Source organism: Quercus suber, unplaced genomic scaffold (genome assembly GCF_002906115.3).
Source record: "Quercus suber isolate HL8 unplaced genomic scaffold, Cork oak 2.0 scaffold_89, whole genome shotgun sequence".
Lineage (NCBI taxonomy): Eukaryota > Viridiplantae > Streptophyta > Magnoliopsida > Fagales > Fagaceae > Quercus > Quercus suber.
The window spans coordinates 750578-771993 of NW_027069554.1; the positions used below are offsets into that span (position 1 = coordinate 750578).

At 35.6% G+C, this 21416-nt stretch overlaps 2 protein-coding genes and 3 non-coding genes across 7 annotated transcripts; 4 read left to right on the forward strand and 1 right to left on the reverse strand.

Annotated features, from left to right (window-relative positions):
• The first annotated feature begins 2067 nt into the window (after nt 1–2067).
• Nucleotides 2068–7680, forward strand: LOC136061317 (uncharacterized). Of its 2 annotated transcripts, none has more exons than XM_065774272.1 (3): nt 2068–2331; nt 3363–3511; nt 3756–7680. In XM_065774272.1, exon 3 carries the CDS (start codon nt 3881–3883, stop codon nt 7181–7183), a length of 3303 nt encoding a protein of 1100 aa, XP_065630344.1. In that variant the 5' UTR covers nt 2068–2331; nt 3363–3511; nt 3756–3880; the 3' UTR covers nt 7184–7680. The 2 variants fall into 2 exon arrangements, with proteins under 2 accessions (XP_065630344.1, XP_065630343.1); XM_065774271.1 differs by having other exon boundaries at nt 3363–3507.
• Nucleotides 7681–9295: 1615 nt separating this feature from the next.
• Nucleotides 9296–9367, forward strand: TRNAP-UGG (transfer RNA proline (anticodon UGG)). Its single transcript has one exon. It is a non-coding gene; the product is annotated as a tRNA-Pro (tRNA).
• Nucleotides 9368–11808: 2441 nt separating this feature from the next.
• LOC112030057 (uncharacterized) lies at nt 11809–17424 on the forward strand. 2 transcript variants are annotated; one of them, XM_024062739.2, is made up of 3 exons: nt 11809–12070; nt 13107–13255; nt 13500–17424. In XM_024062739.2, exon 3 carries the CDS (start codon nt 13625–13627, stop codon nt 16925–16927), a length of 3303 nt encoding a protein of 1100 aa, XP_023918507.2. In that variant the 5' UTR covers nt 11809–12070; nt 13107–13255; nt 13500–13624; the 3' UTR covers nt 16928–17424. The 2 variants fall into 2 exon arrangements, with proteins under 2 accessions (XP_023918507.2, XP_023918508.2); XM_024062740.2 differs by having other exon boundaries at nt 13107–13251.
• A 1612-nt stretch (nt 17425–19036) lies between these two features.
• On the forward strand, nt 19037–19108 carry TRNAP-UGG (transfer RNA proline (anticodon UGG)). The gene has a single exon. It is a non-coding gene; the product is annotated as a tRNA-Pro (tRNA).
• A 264-nt stretch (nt 19109–19372) lies between these two features.
• On the reverse strand, nt 19373–19444 carry TRNAP-AGG (transfer RNA proline (anticodon AGG)). The gene has a single exon. It is a non-coding gene; the product is annotated as a tRNA-Pro (tRNA).
• Nucleotides 19445–21416: the final 1972 nt, after the last annotated feature.

Genomic DNA, 21416 nt, shown 5'->3' on the forward strand with positions numbered 1-21416 from the left:
TCAAAACAAGCCAACGGACTAAGTCTAACTGACGGCAATTTGAAGCCCCTGGGCTACTCAACGTTGCAAGAAGCTGACGCTAACTTAGCTGAAGGGGAGAATGCAAGCTGACGGTTTCAAGGCCGACGGTTCTATAAAAGCCATGACTTGGTCACCACGCATGGGTTTTCGGGAAGTTGCTTGTATTCCACGCCCAGTATCAGAGTCCTATAAGGAAAGGATTCCGCAATCTACGCGCATAATGATTCCTATAAGGAAAAGACTTCTGCTCCAAGGAAGAGAGGTCCACCCTCTACTACTATAAAAACCCCAATACCCTCATAAGCCGAGGTACGCATAACTAACCCCTCTCTAGCACTCTAGAGTTGAAAGAAGTTCTAACTTGACCTTCGGAGGGTATTTGGCCGGCACCACACCGGTGCCCTCTGTTAGGTCTTTTTTTTTTTTTTTTTTTTGATTGTGCAGGCGTCGTTTTGAGTGTACAAGCATCGTGCAATTCACTGGTGAGATTTTCGGCATCATCAAGAAACATCAATGTAAGCCTAAGAAGACAGAGAATAATATTGTGATGTGTGGATTTAGTAAGTAACTCAACCCAACAAATATTTGACTTACTCCTAGGTCCACCTTCAAGGTTTTTTCTCACCCAACCCAACAAATATTTCATATTTATATATTTTCGAAAGCAACTTTTTATTGTCTATAAATAATTATCATATTATATTTTGTTAAATTATCGATTATCTCAAAAGTTTAAACTATTAAAATATGATAAATTTAATTATTTAACCAATAGGCTCAATACGCGAGAATTTAAATAGAAGGTAGAGTGGAGTAAACAAGAATTGAAACTTAGGATCTTATGCTCTGATATTATGTTAGATTACCAATTGTTCTAAAAGTTTAAACTATTGAGATATGGTAAATTTAATTATTTAACCAATACTTCTAACATATTTTATAAATTTCAAAGTCTTAACAAATTTTGCACGTCATTAAAGAGAAATTCATGATTCTCCAAGATTATTTTATTTATTTATTTTTGTATAATCTAAATTCAATTGTATGTTGAAGATAATTTGTCTAGAACCCATTAAGCAAAACTCAATTGAATGGGGTAAAATAAATATAATCTTAAATAAAACAATTGATTTGTGACTCCCTTGTTTTCCATTGATTTTTCCTAATTTTTTTCCCCAAAACTCAATTGACCTATTAAAAAAGCCATGTGTGACTAAAACTACACATGGATAATTTCTTTAATCATCACATAGTCAGTTGGAGGAATATAACTCCAAACCAGTTTGGAGCTAAACTTTTTCCATTATATATTGTATGCATTTTTTTTTATGTCCACACTGATAGAAAAATAAAAATAAATATAACATTTAAATTGCAATAACTTTTAGTTCAAGCAATGAAGAAAAAAAAAATGCTACCTAAATTGTTTATAATTTTATTTTACAAAAAGTCTTTCAAATTGACATTAGCATGCATGATTAATCATAGTATAAACCCCCCCCCCCCCAAGATTTCTAAATAGAACTAATAATAAGGATATCGGTTTTAAAAAGGAGATATTAGAATAATTTACTTAAGCGCATAATTAGGTTGGGTTTAAAATGTACAACCAAGAAATCTTAAATTGGTTGGGCTCAAGGTATACAACATAATTTTTTTTAAATCCTAAATGAGTTAGTCTCAAGGTATACAATTGAATCCTTCTTAAATTTTAAATGGGTTGAGCTCAAATTATACTATCCAATAATTCTTAATTCATAACTGAGTTGGGCTAAAGATATACAACTAAATTACTTAAATCCTAAATGAGTTGGGCTCAAAGTACACAATCAAATCCTCCTTTAAGTCCAAACTAGATTTGGGCTCAAATTTGATCCAAAACAGGCTCAAAAATTTGAACCCAAACCCACTTTAGAAACCAAAAAAAGAGAAAATCCCATAACATTGGGAGAAAAAAAAAATTGAAAAGCCCAAGAAATAAGTCCTACAAAGCAAATATTCTAGAAACAACAATATATATGTCATCCACAACAAACCATCATTGCAAATTGCAACCAGAAAGAAACAAAAAAACCTAAAAAAGAGCCCCAAAAACGAATTTCACAGAAATAAGAGGGGCTGTCTCCGCAGTCTCCTCTTCCCTCTTATAACCAAAACAATTTTCGCTGTTTTTTTTCACTTCCCGCTATCCTTTCCCTCCAACCCCACCCCTTAAAAATTTCTATACAAAACTCTCTCTCTTTCTCTCTCTATCTTTCTCTCTCTCTCTCTCTCTCTCTCTCTCTCACTGTGGAATTTCTTCTCTGAAAGGTTAGGGTTGGAAACTCTCTCTCTCATTCTCATTTTCTTTTTGGACATTAATGCCATTCGTTTTGCAATTAATTTACGTGCATGCATGCCGTGTTTATTTTTTTTTGGGTTTTTATGTTTGATACTATTTTTTCGGATTTGGGGTTCTGGGTTTTGTATATTTGTTGCTTGTGGTATTGGATGCTGAGAATCTAGGGTTTTAGATTTTTGTGTTTTTTGAATTTATTTATAGTGCTGTTTTGTTATGTGGGTTTGTTTGGTAGGTGGGAAAGTGGAAGAAAATAGTGGGGCAATAGATTTTTTTTTTTTTGGGGGGGGTGTTATGTTATCAATGGCTTTATTGGACTCACTTCAGTGGGTTTTTATATATTTATTTATTTATGTTTCTATAGGCAATGGAGAGTTGGTTTTAGATTCAGTATTGTGGTTTTTTCTGTTCTGTTTTCCTATATTTTCTGAGCAACTTAATGTAGAGATTTTGATTGGTTTGTGCTAGGATTTTTGTTCTAAGTAGTTATTTGGAAGAAAAATGTTATGTCAACAATATTTTCACAACACTTTTACAATAAATCTTAAGTGACATATTGTTATTGGTTGTTATGGATGAGCAAAAATGTAATTTAAGTTGTAGATTCAAATTAAAACGAATAACAACTTACCACCTATAATTAGTTGTGAAAATGTTGTGGAAGTGGCACTTCTCTAATTAGAATGGTTTGCATGTGGTTATTTAGGCTGGATTTGATTTTTTTTTTGTTCAAATGTTTGCTTATTCTTTGATTGGTAAGTTATGCAACCCACCCACTCAATGGGTTTTGAATCTTTAAATTAATCCCATGAAAGAAGTGCTGTTTGAACAAGAGCTCATTTGTGAAATTTTTGCTTATTTTTATTTGAATTTGGAACCCTTTTCAAATTGTGTGCCTGTGTAACGTACCAATCAAAGCTAGAAATTGTGTCATTTTGATTTTGGTATTTTTGGGCAGTCGTTTAGGTGATTCTTATTCAGTGTATCACTATTTGGGTTTCAGGTTTCAATTCCAAGTTTCAAAGGCTTCTGGGGTTTAGGTTATTGCGTGCATTGGTGGGTTTGCTCAAAACCTTTTGGTTCTGAAGGGCCAATGCTTGGCTAATCTGTTTAGGGGCTGTCTCCGCTTCAAATTGTTTACTAAGATGGTGGGTGAGTTGCTAATTTCTGTTTTGGGATGTTAAGTTAATACACATTGCTGCTTTAGAAGTTCACAGTGTTGTGTGTAAACTGTTGTAATTTATAGTTTTGTTTATAAAATTTCACTCGTTTATCACCACATACACACAATCACACATGGGTGTGGACTCTTGCATATGTAAATTCATATTAGTGTATAAATACCAAAATTGTTTGGTAGAATTCAACTGAGCTTGTTGGGGTCGTATTCTTGTAGGATGAGGAATTTGGATGATTGCTGGATTGTGGAGAGACAAGGCAAAAGAAAGCTACCCCTTTCCTGGTGTATATAGTTTATGTTAAATATCCTGGGTGGTTAATTTATTGATTTTCAAACCAACCATGGAATGCAACAAAGAGGAGGCCATCAGGGCTAGGGGGATTGCAGAGAAGAAGATGCACGAAAACGATTTTGTAGGGGCAAGGAAGATTGCGATGAAGGCTCAGCAGCTGTTTCCTGGGCTTGAGAACATGTCTCAATTGCTTGCAGTATGTGAGGTTCATTGCTCTGCATTGATAAAGGTTAGCAAGTCAGATTTAGACTGGTATGGAATTCTTCAGATTGAACAATCAGCTGATGAGGGGACCATCAAGAAACAGTACAGAAAGCTAGCACTGTTACTTCATCCTGATAAAAATAAGCTTGCTGGTGCAGAGGCCGCATTCAAGCTAGTTGGGGAAGCACATAGGGTCCTCTCAGACCAGGCAAAGCGTACTTCATTTGATAAGAATTATGCATCTTCAGCGAGGACTGCCGAATCAAAGCCACCACCCCATCAGTCAAATAGCAATTTGTTTGTCAACAGACAGTCATGGGCTGACAATAATCTCCATAAACCTCCTCATCCGCCTTACACTAATTTGAATCCTAATCAACAGGCACCCCTATTCCAGACATTCTGGACATGTTGCCCCCACTGCAGTACTAGGTTTCAATACTACAAAGGTTCTGAGAATAAACTCTTGCGATGTCAGACTTGCTCCAAAGCCTTCATTGCCCAGGATGTGGGTACTCAATATGTTCCGGTAAGAACTCCCTGGGGTCAGTTTCCCAATCAAAAAGTAGCTTCAAATCAGGGGCCCTCAAAAGTAACCTTAAAATGTAATGGTGGAAATGTTTCCACTGTGAGATTTCCGGATAGGTCTGCTGGGTTAGATCCAAAGTCAAAGGCAGGAAACACTGCTGAGGTTCGTGGGGGTTCTAAAGCAGAAGTGAAAGCAGATGGGCATGTGGGGAAGAAAGGCGTTGAGGTGACCAAGTCTAATGCAGCAAAGGCTCAGAAACCAGGATCATCGAAAAATGTGAGCAGGAAGAGAGGGAGGAAGTCAGCTGTGGAATCCAGTGAAAGTAATGAGACTGAAGGTAGTGACGACAATGAAAAAGATGTGGGTATTCACCAAAATGGTGGTAATCCTTCTGGACAGAATTCTGGGAACCATAGGAGATCTTCAAGGCAAAGGCAAAAGGAAAATATTTCTCACCAGAAGAATATAAATGATGATGATGATGATTTTGTAAGTCCTCCAAAGCAGAATTGCAAATCATCCAGGAAAAGTGTGAAGCAAAAAGCAAGTGCCGCTGAAGAGAGTTTGCCAAACAAAAAGTGCAAAATGGGAGAATGTGATGTAAAGACAGATGAAGAGGGTATGCCAGATCAGGATGACAGAAAGTCTGAAGTTGATGATAGATCTGGATTGAATTCTAATGTTGCATCAGATGATGTAGCTATTCAAGTTCCTGATCAAGAGTTCAGTGATTTTGAGAAGGGTAAGGAAGAAAACTGCTTTGCTGTTAATCAAATGTGGGCTATATATGATACATTAGATGGTATGCCAAGATTTTATGCCCGTGTCAAGAAAGTGTTCTCCCCTGGTTTTAAGCTGCAGATCACTTGGTTGGAGGCCAATCCAGATGACCAAGATGAGATTGATTGGTGTGATGGAGAATTGCCTGTTGCTTGTGGTAAGTTCAAACTTGGTAACACTGAAGAAGCCGTTGAGCGTCTTATGTTCTCTCATCAGATGCATTGCATAAAAGGCAGTTGTAGAGGTTCATACTTGATATATCCTAGAAAGGGAGAAACTTGGGCCCTCTTCAAAAATTGGGATATTAGATGGAGTTCTGACCCAGAAAAGAATGTGCCATTCAAATTTGAATTTGTGGAAGTCCTTTCAGACTTTGTTGATGGTTTTGGCATTTACGTGGCATATTTGGGCAAAGTGAAGGGGTTTGTTAGCCTTTTCCAGCAAACTAAGCAGCATGGAATTACCTCTTTTCAAGTACCACCTAAGGAGCTGTATAGATTTTCACATCGAATTCCATCATTCAGAATGACTGGTGGGGAAAAAGAAGGTGTTCCCAAAGGATGTTTCGAACTTGATCCTGCTGCTCTGCCCACTGATTTCAATTTGTATGATGATCCCAATGTTGTGAAGATGGAAAATGGACGTGTAGATGCTGAAGTCAGTAATTTGTGTTGTAAATCCTCAGAAAATAAAATGGAACATGTTATGGGTTCTGACACATCGATGAAGCATGAAGGGGATGACCAAGGGAGAGAGACCACAATGCATGAAAGATTTCCAAGACAATCAAATGGAACACATACAAATAATGTTCAAGTAGATGCAAGCAAATGTAAAACCAAAGAGGACGATAGTAAAGAAAATTGTGACCTCACTCAGCCCAAAGGAACTGCTACTTCACATCAGGCTGATAAGAAGATCAACACCCCAAAGAAGCATGAGAAGAAGAAAGATATTGAACAAGTGTCCTTAAATCCTAGAAGATCGCCAAGGGACTTAAGCAAGAAAAATGGTCTGATAAATGGACTCCCTACGAACAAGGGAACTGTTAAGCATTCAGATGCCAACATAGGCGAAAACTGTGGCAGTTTCACTAAGTCCAAAGGTGGTTCTTCTTGTCAGTTTGATGAGAAAATGCAGTTGCCTGTGAAGGACCATTCTTCCAGTAGTTTGACAAAAAGCCCTGGTGAGTGCTATGACTTTAATGGAGAAAAATCAGAAGAGAAGTTTCAGCTTGATCAGATATGGGCGATATATGTTGGTAAGGATGGGATGCCTAAGAACTATGCTCAAGTTAAGAAGATTGAATCCACACCTAACTTTAAATTGCATGTGGCATTGCTTAAACCCTGTTTGCCGCCAAAAGACACTAATCAGTCAGTTTGTTGTGGGATGTTTGAGGTAAAAAATGGTAGGACTAAGGTCCTTACCCGCTTAGCGTTTTCTCATCGTTTAATAGTAGAACGTGTTGGTAAGTATAGATACAAAATTTACCCTAGAAGAGGTGAGGTTTGGGCGTTATACAAGAACCTGAACTCAGAGGTGACATGTTCTCACATTTGGAAGGGAGAATGTGACATAGTGGAAGTACTAGAAGTCAATGACAACAGCACAGAAGTTGTGGTTTTGTCACCTCTTAGTGGGTTTACATCAGTTTACAGGTCTCCAAGAATCCAGAGGTCAAAATCTGGTGTCATTGTTATACCGCGGGATGAGATTGCCAGATTCTCTCATCAGATTCCTGCTTTCCAGCACTCGGGGGAAAAAGATATTCTCCTGAGAGGCTGTTGGGAGCTTGATCCCAAAGCAGTTCCTGGTCTTGTAATTTGTTTAGACTGAATCAGCAATGTGGTACATTGTATCCATCCTAGATTCCTAAATTTATTATAACCAGAAGAAGCTTTGTGTCACAATGATCTCGGTGACAAATGAAATGAAGTTTAGAGAAGCTTTAGTTTGATTCTTCAATTTTATGTCTGAAACCATGAAAGGGTTCAGAATCTATCCTTTTCTTCGGAGTCCAGATTTGTCACACAGGAGGTGGTTTTGTTGGTCTTTCTGAGATACCTTTTTGGCTTTTCCTTTTCCTCAAATATTTTTTGGCCGTGCATTGTAGCTTGACCTTTTGGGTGAAGTAAGGCTGACTGGACTATTAGCTGAATTTGCCAAGATGTAACTCCCAACTGTAAATTCTGGATATTTGGGACGATGCAGTATTGAATGTGCCTGTTACTAGAGGAACTTCGGAAACAAATTATGTTAACTGAAAATTGGTTTGTTAGTGTTTTCCTTTTTACTGTTTAACAAGTATCAAGATAGAGATTTTCTTCTGCTTATTTTGTGTTTGAGGAAGTTGACTCTGGCTTAAACCCAAAAAAATAAAATAAAAAACAAACAAACTATACGGTACATTGACTCGTTTAGTGCAATGTTGCCCCATTTTTCTTGAGGACTGCTATGTCCTTGAATTTAGAAGCCAAGCTCAAAGCTCTACAGTTCAAAATGAATATGCAGCTGAAACAGCTGTGGCAGGATTAGGATAAATAAAATTTCAGATTTGCATTGTTTTCAAATACTAGTTAGTTCCAAATTTTTAGGATTAGTTGTGGTGAGCTTATATCTTTGAAAGGTTGCATTGTGTATTCAGATTAGTGTTAGTTCCTAATTTTTGGGATTAGTTGTGGTGAGCCTATCTCATCTTTGAATTGTTGGCTAAAAATGTGTGTATATATTTTTTTTTTTTTGATAGAAGATAAAAATTCTACTATAGCCTAATTTAAGTATATATTTGTATGAAACTCTTGAAAACTTGAAACACGGCCTTTGTTATCATGCCTCACAACACAAGCAAGGGTGTGCGGTAATATGAGGTAGTATGTGCATTTACTTTACAGAAGGAGAATGAGACAAAAAAGAGAGCTGATGCTTCACATCTTCTAGGGCCCAGCTGCCCAGGTGAGGTGATTACTCTTGTCAACAACTGAAGATTAGTAGAAAGGGTAGGAATGATTTTGTTGTTTCATCAGAAACACACACCCTGTCTCTCTCTCTTAATCCGGAAATTTTCGTTGCTCAATGCCATAGCCTTTAACTGTGCCAGTCTTCTTGTTTGGGATTATCAACCTTTGCTCAGGGAACACGAGGTCAAATTCTTCTATTTTCTGGTATTCATTTTCCTCTAATTTTATATATTTGGTCGATCTATGCTATACTTTTGAATACTGTATTTTTTTTTTTAAAAAAAAAACAAAGAGATTTTGTGTGTTTGGATGGTATTCATTATTATGTGGGTTTTGTGCTTTTATTTTTTTTAAAATAATTGATTTGATAAGATTTTCTTTTTTCCATAAAGAATTTTTTGTAAGTAAAGAATTCTTCTATGCCCCTCTCAAATTGAGTACTGCTTGAAAATGATTAAATTTTTTTTTTCTCTATAATTATCCTTTGTATCTCTGTCCTCTTTCAAATCCAAAGTGCTGCTTGAGAATGATTTGTAATTTTTTCTATAACTATCCTTTGTATCTCAGTCCTCTTCCAATCTTGGATTTGTTGTCAGCTTATACATAGATATTTTTGGAAGCTGCATAAGGAAGCTGATAATTTCATTTTTATTTAGTTTAAGTTATTTTTTATTCTCTATTTTAGTCCTTGTTTAATGATCAGCATAGTCTGTGTATGGTTCTTATTAAATTTGTAAGGGCATAGTATGGTCATGAGTTGCAAGAAGGGAAAATATGTGTTATAATAATAGTCTATATGTGTAGTGTTCATTTTATTCTTCAAGTTTTGGTATTATTTTATTCTATTCAAAATCAACAAAAGTAGAATCCATTAGTAATTTAAAGAACCATTAAGTAATAAAATATTCCCACCCTTGGTTTTTGGGTAAAATGATTTGGGTTAAGAACAGTTAAGAACAACAAAGAATAAAAAAGCAATCAGTATCGTCAAGGGCATTTGGTCTAGTGGTATGATTCTCGCTTTGGGTGCGAGAGGTCCCGAGTTCGATTCTCGGAATGCCCCTTCTGACCATTTTTAAGAGCTTTTTTTTTTTTTAATTCCTAAAATATAAAATTGTGTCACGAAGGCCAGACAGGCCCACTATAATCACCATGTGGACTCTGATTATATTGGTTTTATGGCCCAGATCCCAGATCATAATATGTTACCACTGCCCACAACAACAATTTACTTGGTGGCCCAAAAAGGAACGTAAAAAACATGTTAGGAAAGTAATAAAGTTAATAATGTGTACAATTAAAGTAAGGCCCAAAAGGGCAAATCAAAAAAAAAAAAAAAAAAAAAAAAACAAGATAGAAACTTTAATTTAATTTAACTGTATATATATATATATATGTGTGTGTGTGTGTGTGAAACTCTCTTTAGATTGATAAAAAAATTTTAATTTTTTTAAACAAAGTTTAACTACAAAATTTATTGTAGTCTAAGACTACAACTTTCTTTTAAAAAAATTAACATTATTATATATTTTAAAAATCTTATTATTTGGTTATATGTTCTTTTTACGCTCTTAGTATACATGTCAAATTTTGTGTTAATTGAATATTATTTACTATATGATTTATAAACTTATATTTTACGCATAAAACTTTTCTAGATCTTTTTATCAATGACCCTGTTGATAGTTTGAACTTTCAACCCCTTTTTAAAAATTCACACAGCCGGCGGGAACCTTTCCTGAAGTATACCAGCTGATAAGAACATCAACATTGTTGGATATCTTCATATGTTGATGTTATTTTAAAGGAAATTTACCAGCTGAGATATATACTCGGTTGCTTCAAAAGAACGTCTAATAACATTAATGCATTAAGGAAAAAGGAAAGAAACATCAACGTAACGTTTAAGCCTAAAAAGATAGAGAATAATATTGTAATGTGTGGATTTAGTAAGTAACTCAACCCAACAAATATTTGACTTACTCCTAGGTCCACCTTCAAGGTTTTTTCTCACCCAACCCAACAAATATTTCATATGTATATATTTTCGAAAGCAACTTTTTATTGTCTATAAACAATTATCATATTATATTTTGTTAAATTATTGATTGTTTCAAAAGTTTAAATTATTAGAATATAATAAATTTAATTATTTAACCAATAGGCCCAATACGTGAGAATTTAAATGGGAGGTAGAGTGGAGAAGATAATGATCAAAATTTAGGATCTCATACTCTGATACTATATTAAATTACTGATTATTCCAAAAGTTTAAACTATTGGGATATGGTAAATTTAATTATTTAACAAATACTTCTAACATATTTTATAATTTTCAAAGTCTTAACAAATTTTGCACGTCGTTAAAGAGAAATTCATGATTCTCCAAAATTATTTTATTTATTTATTTTTGTATAATCTAAATTCAATTGTATTTTAAAGATAATTTGTCTAGAACCCATTAAGCAAAACTCAATTGAATGGGGTAAAATAAGTATCATCTTAAATAAAACAAATTGATTTGTGACTCCCTTGTTTTCCATTGAGTTTTCCTAATTTTTTTCCCAAAACTCAATTGACCTATTAAAAAAGCCATGTGACTAGAACTACACATGGATAATTTATTTAATCATCACATAGTCTTTTATCAACAAAAAAGATCATCACATAGTCGGTTGGAGGAATATAACTCCAAACCGGTTTGGAGCTAAACTTTTTCCATTATATATTGTGTACATTTTTAATATGTCCATATTGATAGAAAAATAAAAATAAATATAACATTTAGATTGTAATAACTTTTAGTTCAAGCAATGAAAAAATAAAATAAAATAAATGCTACCTAAATTGTTTATAATTTTATTTTTCTAAAAGTCTTTCAAAATTGACATTAGCATGCATGATTGATCATGGTATAAAACCCCCAAGATTTCCTTTTGTAAATAGAACTAATAATAAGGATATTGGTAAAAAAAATTAAAAAGGGGATATTAGAATAATCTACTTAAGCGCATAATTAGGTTGGGTTTTAAGTGTACAACCAAATCCTTGTATGACCAAAATTTTCTTGAATCTTAAATGGGTTGGGCTCAAGCTATACAACTGAATCTTTTTAAAATGCTAAATGAGTTAGTTTCAAGGTATACATTTGAATCCTTCTTAAATTTTAAATGAGTTGAGCTCAAATTATACAATCCATTTATTCTTAATTCATAACTGAATTGGGCTCAAGATGTACAACTGAATTACTTAAATCCTAAATGAATTGAGCTCAAAGTACACAACCAAATCCTCCTTTAGTCCTAACTAGATTTGGGCTCAAATTTGATCCATAACAGGCTTAAAAATTTGAACCCAAACCCACTTTAGAAACCAAAAAAAGAGAAAATCCCATAACATTGGGAGAAAAAAAAAATTTTGAAAAGCCCAAGAAATAAGTCCTACAAAGCAAATATTCTAGAAACAACAATATATATTCATCCACAACAAACCATCATTGCAAATTGCAACCAGAAAGAAACAAAAAAACCTAAAAAAGAGCCCCAAAAACGAATTTCACAGAAATAAGAGGGGCTGTCTCCGCAGTCTCCTCTTCCCTCTTATAACCAAAACAATTTTCGCTGTTTTTTTCACTTCCCGCTATCCTTTCCCTCCAACCCCACCCCTTAAAAATTTCTATACAAAACTCTCTCTCTTTCTCTCTCTATCTCTCTCTCTCTCTCTCTCTCTCTCTCTCACTCTCACTGTGGAATTTCTTCTCTGAAAGGTTAGGGTTGGAAACTCTCTCTCTCATTCTCATTTTCTTTTTGGACATTAATGCCATTCGTTTTGCAATTAATTTACGTGCATGCATGCCTTGTTTTTTTTTTTTTTTTGGGTTTTTATGTTTGATACTATTTTTTTCGATTTGGGGTTCTGGGTTTTGTATATTTGTTGCTTGTGGTATTGGATGCTGAGAATCTAGGGTTTTAGATTTTTGTGTTTTTTGAATTTATTTATAGTGCTGTTTTGTTATGTGGGTTTGTTTGGTAGATGGGAAAGTGGAAGAAAATAGTGGGGCAATAGATTTTTTTTTTTTTGGGGGGGGGGGTGTTATGTTATCAATGGCTTTATTGGACTCACTTCAGTGGGTTTTTATATATTTATTTATTTATGTTTCTATAGGCAATGGAGAGTTGGTTTTAGATTCAGTATTGTGGTTTTTTCTGTTCTGTTTTCCTATATTTTCTGAGCAACTTAATGTAGAGATTTTGATTGGTTTGTGCTAGGATTTTTGTTCTAAGTAGTTATTTGGAAGAAAAATGTTATGTCAACAATATTTTCACAACACTTTTACAATAAATCTTAAGTGACATATTGTTATTGGTTGTTATGGATGAGCAAAAATGTAATTTAAGTTGTAGATTCAAATTAAAACGAATAACAACTTACCACCTATAATTGGTTGTGAAAATGTTGTGGAAGTGGCACTTCTCTATTTAGAATGGTTTGCATGTGGTTATTTAGGCTGGATTTGATTTTTTTTTGTTCAAATGTTTGCTTATTCTTTGATTGGTAAGTTATGCAACCCACCCACTCAATGGGTTTTGAATCTTTAAATTAATCCCATGAAAGAAGTGCTGTTTGAACAAGAGCTCATTTGTGAAATTTTTGCTTATTTTTATTTGAATTTGGAACCCTTTTCAAATTGTGTGCCTGTGTAACGTACCAATCAAAGCTAGAAATTGTGTCATTTTGATTTTGGTATTTTTGGGCAGTTTTTTAGTCGATTCTTATTCAGTGTATCACTATTTGGGTTTCAGGTTTCAATTCCAAGTTGCAAAGGCTTCTGGGGTCTAGGTTATTGCATGCATTGGTGGGTTTGCTCAAAACCTTTTGGTTCTGAAGGGCCAATGCTTGGCTAATCTGTTTAGGGGCTGTCTCCGCTTCAAATTGTTTACTAAGATGGTGGGTGAGTTGCTAATTTCTGTTTTGGGATGTTAAGTTAATACACATTGCTGCTTTAGAAGTTCACAGTGTTGTGTGTAAACTGTTGTAATTTATAGTTTTGTTTATAAAATTTCACTCGTTTATCACCACATACACACAATCACACATGGGTGTGGACTCTTGCATATGTAAATTCATATTAGTGTATAAATACCAAAATTGTTTGGTAGAATTCAACTGAGCTTGTTGGGGTCGTATTCTTGTAGGATGAGGAATTTGGATGATTGCTGGATTGTGGAGAGACAAGGCAAAAGAAAGCTACCCCTTTCCTGGTGTATATAGTTTATGTTAAATATCCTGGGTGGTTAATTTATTGATTTTCAAACCAACCATGGAATGCAACAAAGAGGAGGCCATCAGGGCTAGGGGGATTGCAGAGAAGAAGATGCACGAAAACGATTTTGTAGGGGCAAGGAAGATTGCGATGAAGGCTCAGCAGCTGTTTCCTGGGCTTGAGAACATGTCTCAATTGCTTGCAGTATGTGAGGTTCATTGCTCTGCATTGATAAAGGTTAGCAAGTCAGATTTAGACTGGTATGGAATTCTTCAGATTGAACAATCAGCTGATGAGGGGACCATCAAGAAACAGTACAGAAAGCTAGCACTGTTACTTCATCCTGATAAAAATAAGCTTGCTGGTGCAGAGGCCGCATTCAAGCTAGTTGGGGAAGCACATAGGGTCCTCTCAGACCAGGCAAAGCGTACTTCATTTGATAAGAATTATGCATCTTCAGCGAGGACTGCCGAATCAAAGCCACCACCCCATCAGTCAAATAGCAATTTGTTTGTCAACAGACAGTCATGGGCTGACAATAATCTCCATAAACCTCCTCATCCGCCTTACACTAATTTGAATCCTAATCACCAGGCACCCCTATTCCAGACATTCTGGACATGTTGCCCCCACTGCAGTACTAGGTTTCAATACTACAAAGGTTCTGAGAATAAACTCTTGCGATGTCAGACTTGCTCCAAAGCCTTCATTGCCCAGGATGTGGGTACTCAATATGTTCCGGTAAGAACTCCCTGGGGTCAGTTTCCCAATCAAAAAGTAGCTTCAAATCAGGGGCCCTCAAAAGTAACCTTAAAATGTAATGGTGGAAATGTTTCCACTGTGAGATTTCCGGATAGGTCTGCTGGGTTAGATCCAAAGTCAAAGGCAGGAAACACTGCTGAGGTTCGTGGGGGTTCTAAAGCAGAAGTGAAAGCAGATGGGCATGTGGGGAAGAAAGGCGTTGAGGTGACCAAGTCTAATGCAGCAAAGGCTCAGAAACCAGGATCATCGAAAAATGTGAGCAGGAAGAGAGGGAGGAAGTCAGCTGTGGAATCCAGTGAAAGTAATGAGACTGAAGGTAGTGACGACAATGAAAAAGATGTGGGTATTCACCAAAATGGTGGTAATCCTTCTGGACAGAATTCTGGGAACCATAGGAGATCTTCAAGGCAAAGGCAAAAGGAAAATATTTCTCACCAGAAGAATATAAATGATGATGATGATGATTTTGTAAGTCCTCCAAAGCAGAATTGCAAATCATCCAGGAAAAGTGTGAAGCAAAAAGCAAGTGCCGCTGAAGAGAGTTTGCCAAACAAAAAGTGCAAAATGGGAGAATGTGATGTAAAGACAGATGAAGAGGGTATGCCAGATCAGGATGACAGAAAGTCTGAAGTTGATGATAGATCTGGATTGAATTCTAATGTTGCATCGGATGATGTAGCTATTCAAGTTCCTGATCAAGAGTTCAGTGATTTTGAGAAGGGTAAGGAAGAAAACTGCTTTGCTGTTAATCAAATGTGGGCTATATATGATACATTAGATGGTATGCCAAGATTTTATGCCCGTGTCAAGAAAGTGTTCTCCCCTGGTTTTAAGCTGCAGATCACTTGGTTGGAGGCCAATCCAGATGACCAAGATGAGATTGATTGGTGTGATGGAGAATTGCCTGTTGCTTGTGGTAAGTTCAAACTTGGTAACACTGAAGAAGCCGTTGAGCGTCTTATGTTCTCTCATCAGATGCATTGCATAAAAGGCAGTTGTAGAGGTTCATACTTGATATATCCTAGAAAGGGAGAAACTTGGGCCCTCTTCAAAAATTGGGATATTAGATGGAGTTCTGACCCAGAAAAGAATGTGCCATTCAAATTTGAATTTGTGGAAGTCCTTTCAGACTTTGTTGATGGTTTTGGCATTTACGTGGCATATTTGGGCAAAGTGAAGGGGTTTGTTAGCCTTTTCCAGCAAACTAAGCAGCATGGAATTACCTCTTTTCAAGTACCACCTAAGGAGCTGTATAGATTTTCACATCGAATTCCATCATTCAGAATGACTGGTGGGGAAAAAGAAGGTGTTCCCAAAGGATGTTTCGAACTTGATCCTGCTGCTCTGCCCACTGATTTCAATTTGTATGATGATCCCAATGTTGTGAAGATGGAAAATGGACGTGTAGATGCTGAAGTCAGTAATTTGTGTTGTAAATCCTCAGAAAATAAAATGGAACATGTTATGGGTTCTGACACATCGATGAAGCATGAAGGGGATGACCAAGGGAGAGAGACCACAATGCATGAAAGATTTCCAAGACAATCAAATGGAACACATACAAATAATGTTCAAGTAGATGCAAGCAAATGTAAAACCAAAGAGGACGATAGTAAAGAAAATTGTGACCTCACTCAGCCCAAAGGAACTGCTACTTCACATCAGGCTGATAAGAAGATCAACACCCCAAAGAAGCATGAGAAGAAGAAAGATATTGAACAAGTGTCCTTAAATCCTAGAAGATCGCCAAGGGACTTAAGCAAGAAAAATGGTCTGATAAATGGACTCCCTACGAACAAGGGAACTGTTAAGCATTCAGATGCCAACATAGGCGAAAACTGTGGCAGTTTCACTAAGTCCAAAGGTGGTTCTTCTTGTCAGTTTGATGAGAAAATGCAGTTGCCTGTGAAGGACCATTCTTCCAGTAGTTTGACAAAAAGCCCTGGTGAGTGCTATGACTTTAATGGAGAAAAATCAGAAGAGAAGTTTCAGCTTGATCAGATATGGGCGATATATGTTGGTAAGGATGGGATGCCTAAGAACTATGCTCAAGTTAAGAAGATTGAATCCACACCTAACTTTAAATTGCATGTGGCATTGCTTAAACCCTGTTTGCCGCCAAAAGACACTAATCAGTCAGTTTGTTGTGGGATGTTTGAGGTAAAAAATGGTGGGACTAAGGTCCTTACCCGCTTAGCGTTTTCTCATCGTTTAATAGTAGAACGTGTTGGTAAGTATAGATACAAAATTTACCCTAGAAGAGGTGAGGTTTGGGCGTTATACAAGAACCTGAACTCAGAGGTGACATGTTCTGACATTTGGAAGGGAGAATGTGACATAGTGGAAGTACTAGAAGTCAATGACAACAGCACAGAAGTTGTGGTTTTGTCACCTCTTAGTGGGTTTACATCAGTTTACAGGTCTCCAAGAATCCAGAGGTCAAAATCTGGTGTCATTGTTATACCGCGGGATGAGATTGCCAGATTCTCTCATCAGATTCCTGCTTTCCAGCACTCGGGGGAAAAAGATATTCTCCTGAGAGGCTGTTGGGAGCTTGATCCCAAAGCAGTTCCTGGTCTTGTAATTTGTTTAGACTGAATCAGCAATGTGGTACATTGTATCCATCCTAGATTCCTAAATTTATTATAACCAGAAGAAGCTTTGTGTCACAATGATCTCGGTGACAAATGAAATGAAGTTTAGAGAAGCTTTAGTTTGATTCTTCAATTTTATGTCTGAAACCATGAAAGGGTTCAGAATCTATCCTTTTCTTCGGAGTCCAGATTTGTCACACAGGAGGTGGTTTTGTTGGTCTTTCTGAGATACCTTTTTGGCTTTTCCTTTTCCTCAAATATTTTTTGGCCGTGCATTGTAGCTTGACCTTTTGGGTGAAGTAAGGCTGACTGGACTATTAGCTGAATTTGCCAAGATGTAACTCCCAACTGTAAATTCTGGATATTTGGGACGATGCAGTATTGAATGTGCCTGTTACTAGAGGAACTTCGGAAACAAATTATGTTAACTGAAAATTGGTTTGTTAGTGTTTTCCTTTTTACTGTTTAACAAGTATCAAGATAGAGATTTTCTTCTGCTTATTTTGTGTTTGAGGAAGTTGACTCTGGCTTAAACCCAAAAAAATAAAATAAAAAACAAACAAACTATACGGTACATTGACTCGTTTAGTGCAATGTTGCCCCATTTTTCTTGAGGACTGCTATGTCCTTGAATTTAGAAGCCAAGCTCAAAGCTCTACAGTTCAAAATGAATATGCAGCTGAAACAGCTGTGGCAGGATTAGGATAAATAAAATTTCAGATTTGCATTGTTTTCAAATACTAGTTAGTTCCAAATTTTTAGGATTAGTTGTGGTGAGCTTATATCTTTGAAAGGTTGCATTGTGTATTCAGATTAGTGTTAGTTCCTAATTTTTGGGATTAGTTGTGGTGAGCCTATCTCATCTTTGAATTGTTGGCTAAAAATGTGTGTATATATTTTTTTTTTTTTGATAGAAGATAAAAATTCTACTATAGCCTAATTTAAGTATATATTTGTATGAAACTCTTGAAAACTTGAAACACGGCCTTTGTTATCATGCCTCACAACACAAGCAAGGGTGTGCGGTAATATGAGGTAGTATGTGCATTTACTTTACAGAAGGAGAATGAGACAAAAAAGAGAGCTGATGCTTCACATCTTCTAGGGCCCAGCTGCCCAGGTGAGGTGATTACTCTCGTCAACAACTGAAGATTAGTAGAAAGGGTAGGAATGATTTTGTTTCATCAGAAACACACACCCTCTCTCTCTCTCTTAATTCGGAAATTTTCGTTGCTCAATGCCATAGCCTTTAACTGTGCCAGTCTTCTTGTTTGGGATTATCAACCTTTGCTCAGGGAACACGAGGTCAAATTCTTCTATTTTCTGGTATTCATTTTCCTCTAATTTTATATATTTGGTCGATCTATGCTATACTTTTGAATACTGTATTTTTTTTTTTAAAAAAAAAACAAAGAGATTTTGTGTGTTTGGATGGTATTCATTATTATGTGGGTTTTGTGCTTTTATTTTTTTTAAAATAATTGATTTGATAAGATTTTCTTTTTTCCATAAAGAATTTTTTGTAAGTAAAGAATTCTTCTATGCCCCTCTCAAATTGAGTACTGCTTGAAAATGATTAAATTTTTTTTTTCTCTATAATTATCCTTTGTATCTCTGTCCTCTTTCAAATCCAAAGTGCTGCTTGAGAATGATTTGTAATTTTTTCTATAACTATCCTTTGTATCTCAGTCCTCTTCCAATCTTGGATTTGTTGTCAGCTTATACATAGATATTTTTGGAAGCTGCATAAGGAAGCTGATAATTTCATTTTTATTTAGTTTAAGTTATTTTTTATTCTCTATTTTAGTCCTTGTTTAATGATCAGCATAGTCTGTGTATGGTTCTTATTAAATTTGTAAGGGCATAGTATGGTCATGAGTTGCAAGAAGGGAAAATATGTGTTATAATAATAGTCTATATGTGTAGTGTTCATTTTATTCTTCAAGTTTTGGTATTATTTTATTCTATTCAAAATCAACAAAAGTAGAATCCATTAGTAATTTAAAGAACCATTAAGTAATAAAATATTCCCACCCTTGGTTTTTGGGTAAAATGATTTGGGTTAAGAACAGTTAAGAACAACAAAGAATAAAAAAGCAATCAGTATCGTCAAGGGCATTTGGTCTAGTGGTATGATTCTCGCTTTGGGTGCGAGAGGTCCCGAGTTCGATTCTCGGAATGCCCCTTCTGACCATTTTTAAGAGCTTTTTTTTTTTTTAATTCCTAAAATATGAAATTGTGTCACGAAGGCCAGACAGGCCCACTATAATCACCATGTGGACTCTGATTATATTGGTTTTATGGCCCAGATCCCAGATCATAATATGTTACCACTGCCCACAACAACAATTCACTTGGTGGCCCAAAAAGGAACGTAAAAAACATTTAATAATGTGTACAATTAAAGTAAGGCCCAAAAGGAATCCGATAAACAAAAAAATAATGATAGGGGGCATTCCGAGAATTGAACTCGGGACCTCTCGCACCCTAAGCGAGAATCATACCACTAGACCAAATGCCCTTACGTGTCTAAGCATACTTTATATTATTATTCAAAACAGCTGACGCTTCCAAACGCAAAGCCCCACAGATCATTTCTACCATGGTCAGTCCCTCTGGCACAGTGGCTATTAATTTAATTCCATAAATTCGAAAATGTTAATTTTTTTTTTTGTTATCTATATTATTTATAAGATGATTTCTCTCTTTGGATTGAATTTTTATGTAGTTCAAAAATACCTCTAAACCATACGTTAAAGAGGAAAAAAACTTGAGAATAATTCAGTACAAATATTTTTTCAACTCCACTTAAAATGCTTAGGATACTCTCCTACTAATCCATGTCTTCCAAACAAATTTATCCATTTTTCAAAAGAAAATTATAACATTAGACAAAAAAAGAAAAGAAAAAAAGTTTCATCCCCTGGGCTTCGCGCGTGCGACAAAGCTAGTAAGTTAGAATACTCTTTCGCTAGTTATTGGACAATACTTGACATAGAATCTGTCTCATTTATCCATTGCATAAAACTATTGACAAAATTTGTGTTCTTACATTTGCTCATACCTTTTCCAATATTATGTATCCAAAAATATTATTTGTGTAAGACAAATACAAAATTTCTGGGTTATGTGCATATCTCTTTGGTATTTGTGTTTTTGTTTTCTTCTCTAGTATCTTGTAAGAATAGGGTAGGTTGGATGGCAAGTCATGGAATGAAATGAAACTAGTGATAAAAGTTGCTTAGAAAATTTGCTAGTTTAGTTTCACAAAAGAATCATGAACAATTGTTTGGAGAACTTGTATATATAGCCTCTGTATATTGATTGGTTTTTTTTTTTTTTTTTTTTTTTTCAGAAACAAAAACAAAATTTTAAAACGTCCGGAGCACTTTGATGCATCAGCATGAGTTATTTAGTTTAATGAAGTTCAGGAACTATGATATTCAAACTTTTGCAGAACTATAGTCTTGACGTGAAGTTTAATTAAATTAGTTTAAAAATTTTCCATGCATTATGAACTGATATATTAATTAATTTGGTTATGTCTGTGACTCTGTGGCCGCCCTTAGCAACTTGGTGATGAGTGATTTGATTTCTTCTTTTCCCAAGTGTTGGAAATATAAAGCCATGGCCTCAAAGTCCACCATCAAGCAAACTTTAGAAAGGAATAAAATGTGTATCAGACACTACATCAATAAATGATCTACATATATAGTTGCAACATGTGGAGTCTTTAATGAGAAAAAAATCATATGAGACCTTCATTACTTCATACATAGTCTTATCAATGTTATTGAAGGACAAAGGGTTTGATTAATGATAGTGTGATGCATTCTTTTAGGTCTCCTTGTGATTTCTAATTAAGGTGGTTTCTAAGGTTACATTACTTGCTTTCCCTTCACATGCTAAAATATTGATGCATTCGGGTTTTGGAAAATGCTAAGTTACTCAAATTGGCATCAATTGAATTTTTTTCCACAAAATATTTACTTATGATGCAATAAAGTTTTTTTAATGCTGCACTTTTACAGGTTCATTGCGGCGTTGCGGCGTAAAGGATTTCCTTGATGATGACAATAGTGTTGGGTGCACGTGACCCTTGTATACCAACACACACACATACATTTGTCAAAACTCGTCTAATGAGCTTGTCCCTTAAGGGCTCGGTTGGATTGAGGGAGAGGGAGGAGAGCAGAGTAGAGTTGACTAAAAATAGACTAATTTTAAGTCAGTTCTTATTTACTCTACACTTTCTCCCTCCTGTTTAATCCAAACGGATCATAAGTCTCAAATGTCAGCCTTAACTTAATGGGACTTGACATTAGGCTTGTGAAACACGCTGAAGGAAGGAAGGAAGAAAGGAAGGGACTAAAGCAAAGTAAGGTCATTTGGCTATTTGTGTGAGAATGCTTCAGTGAGTTCAGTTCCAAAAACTGAGGAGAGAAACACAAAGAAAGCTAGAGAGCTTGGGAGAGATACATGGTGAGAGTGAG